The 2,043-nt window shown below is 35.8% G+C and overlaps 1 protein-coding gene across 1 annotated transcript; it reads left to right on the top strand.

The window, feature by feature from the left end:
* Positions 1–682: 682 nt before the first annotated feature.
* Positions 683–2,000, top strand: LOC109590695 (uncharacterized). Its single transcript, XM_020006579.1, has 5 exons — positions 683–790; positions 838–975; positions 1,023–1,102; positions 1,161–1,356; positions 1,400–2,000. The coding sequence occupies exons 1-5, from the start codon at positions 745–747 to the stop codon at positions 1,822–1,824; spliced, it is 885 nt and encodes a 294-aa protein (XP_019862138.1). The 5' UTR covers positions 683–744; the 3' UTR covers positions 1,825–2,000.
* The last annotated feature ends 43 nt before the right edge of the window (positions 2,001–2,043 follow it).

The following is a 2,043-nucleotide window of genomic DNA, read 5'->3' as shown; positions in this document are numbered from 1 at the left end:
GAGAGGTGGTTTGATTCCAATAAAGATATCAGTTGGGATACATTGAGGCAGCTTTGTGATGATTATTCTGATCAACTGGGCAAAGCAAAAGACAAACTTGAAAAGTTTTTGTCAGAATAATTAAAGTAGATATAGATAACAAATTAACAATATTGCTAATTTGCTATGAATTATTTTTTGCTTTCATTAAACATAGAAGTTGCAATTATTATTTTTGAGATGTAGTTTCTATTTAATTCGTACTGTAGTGATCATGATGACATAATGTTGCTGTCATGATGAGGTTATTGCGGGATTGTAATGTCTATGGTTGCACAGCCACAGATGATGTAGATCTAGATTGTATCTGACATTGAAATGTATATAAATTGGAAGGGATGCTAAACTTTTGAGTCCAACCTTGCAGGCCACTGTTGTCACGATGTGGAGGTATTGTTGCACAGTTTTCAATGGAGTTCGATGCACTTTCTGCTGTTTTGTAAGAAGAGCAAGCAGTTATAGCCTCAAAAGTGAAAAATTGCAACCTTTATCATTCTTTTCCCAGGTCTGCAACTGTTTGGACTTTGGAGCCACTGGAATGGCAAATCAGAAACGTCGTTCACAGGAAAGATAATAAAAATATTCGTGCAAATTTGTTTGCCTGTGTGGGCGGGCTACACTACTTAATACATTAGACTTCATTGATTTCTAATAGTATAGTTTTAGCTACTGGCCGAGGAGCCAGTAGCTTTTGTGGGGGTCATTATGGACCTAATCGTTGATGGAGTAAACTGCCTTGACTCATTTAAAGGTAACTGGATCTATTACTTTATTATGTCTTTTTCTGCTCCAAAAAAGTAACCCTCTGCCGTTTAGAGAATAGCAATGGAGACCTCGATCAAGACAACGAAGGTCAATTGGAGAAGATTCAGGCTGCCGCGGCAATAGCTCGCCGGTTAAGTCTGCTAGCCGAGTCAATGGAGCAACTGGAGACAGGTATGATATAGTCTGTACAATCAACAATATAATTCTATAACATTCAGATTATGTCCATGTCATATTCAACTCTGATCGCCCTATATCGTCTCATTGCGAATCTTTGATTGATATAATATTACATGCAGTAAGCTTTAGTAAACCACAGGCCAGGCCATAATAAATATAATCATTTTAATTTTTAGATAAAAACGTGCCTTTTGCTTCAAAGAGAATACAATATCAGATACAATGTCATCTCAGTTATTATGATTTTAATGCTGCTTAGCTGTTCGCATGGATTTGCTAATGACATGATGCACATTATGATGTTTATCACTGTCATTCACCTCATTTCTGGAGACATTGAAATAAACCCTGGACCGCAATTTAATGCACAAGGTAATCACATTATTTTACAAAGTTAATATAAGTTTCCAAACAGATCTTAAAAAGAAGCCAGAAATTTCCGATCTTCATAGAATATTCATTAAATTTCGAGCTGCACATCGTTTCGTAACCATTGGGGTAGCATTAAAGGTTGAAGTCAATGACCTGATTTATAGTCCATTAGATATAGAAACAAAACTCTACCTTGTTTTTGACAGGTGGATAGAGAAGAATGAAAATGTTACATGGGGAAAGATTGTTGAAGTTTGTGATGATTTCGAGTTAGGTTTGGTTTGTGAAGCTATCTCTGATTTTTTATCACGTCAAAGCAAGTATAAAAGAGAAGCTGATTTTGATAGTACTGGCACTGAAAGGACAAACAAGAATGGATATTTTACCAAAACAGATGTATTGCTACTTATATTTATTGTACTCGTATGCTACTTTATCTGTCTATCTTGGACAGACTGTAAATGTTAAGAATTAAGCCTTGCATGCATAATTAGAGACACGGACTCAATGCTGCCTGTCCTATATTTTTGCTGTCAATATGTATTTCACACAGTTTTGTTATCATTAACAATTTTCTTATTAAACAAAATCATATAATTACTATTGTCCTCCCCTTCCTTTATTTCTTAGCACCAGCTGCTGCTTCTTTCTCCTTAAGTCGTCTCTGCTGGATGAGGTACTGCTGTC

Source organism: Amphimedon queenslandica, unplaced genomic scaffold, assembly GCF_000090795.2.
Source record: "Amphimedon queenslandica unplaced genomic scaffold, v1.1 AMPQUscaffold_9645, whole genome shotgun sequence".
NCBI classification, from domain to species: Eukaryota; Metazoa; Porifera; class Demospongiae; order Haplosclerida; family Niphatidae; genus Amphimedon; species Amphimedon queenslandica.
This window is presented reverse-complemented; position numbering and strand designations above follow the sequence as displayed.

Coding starts and splice junctions, on each gene's coding strand:
- LOC109590695 (XM_020006579.1), top strand. CDS start 745: ATGGACCTAATCGTTGATGGAGTAAACTGCCTTGACTCATTTAAAG. Junction 976..1,022: donor AATGGAGCAACTGGAGACAG/GTATGATATAGT, acceptor TATAACATTCAG/ATTATGTCCATGTCATATTC. Junction 1,103..1,160: donor TTGATATAATATTACATGCA/GTAAGCTTTAGT, acceptor TTTAATTTTTAG/ATAAAAACGTGCCTTTTGCT.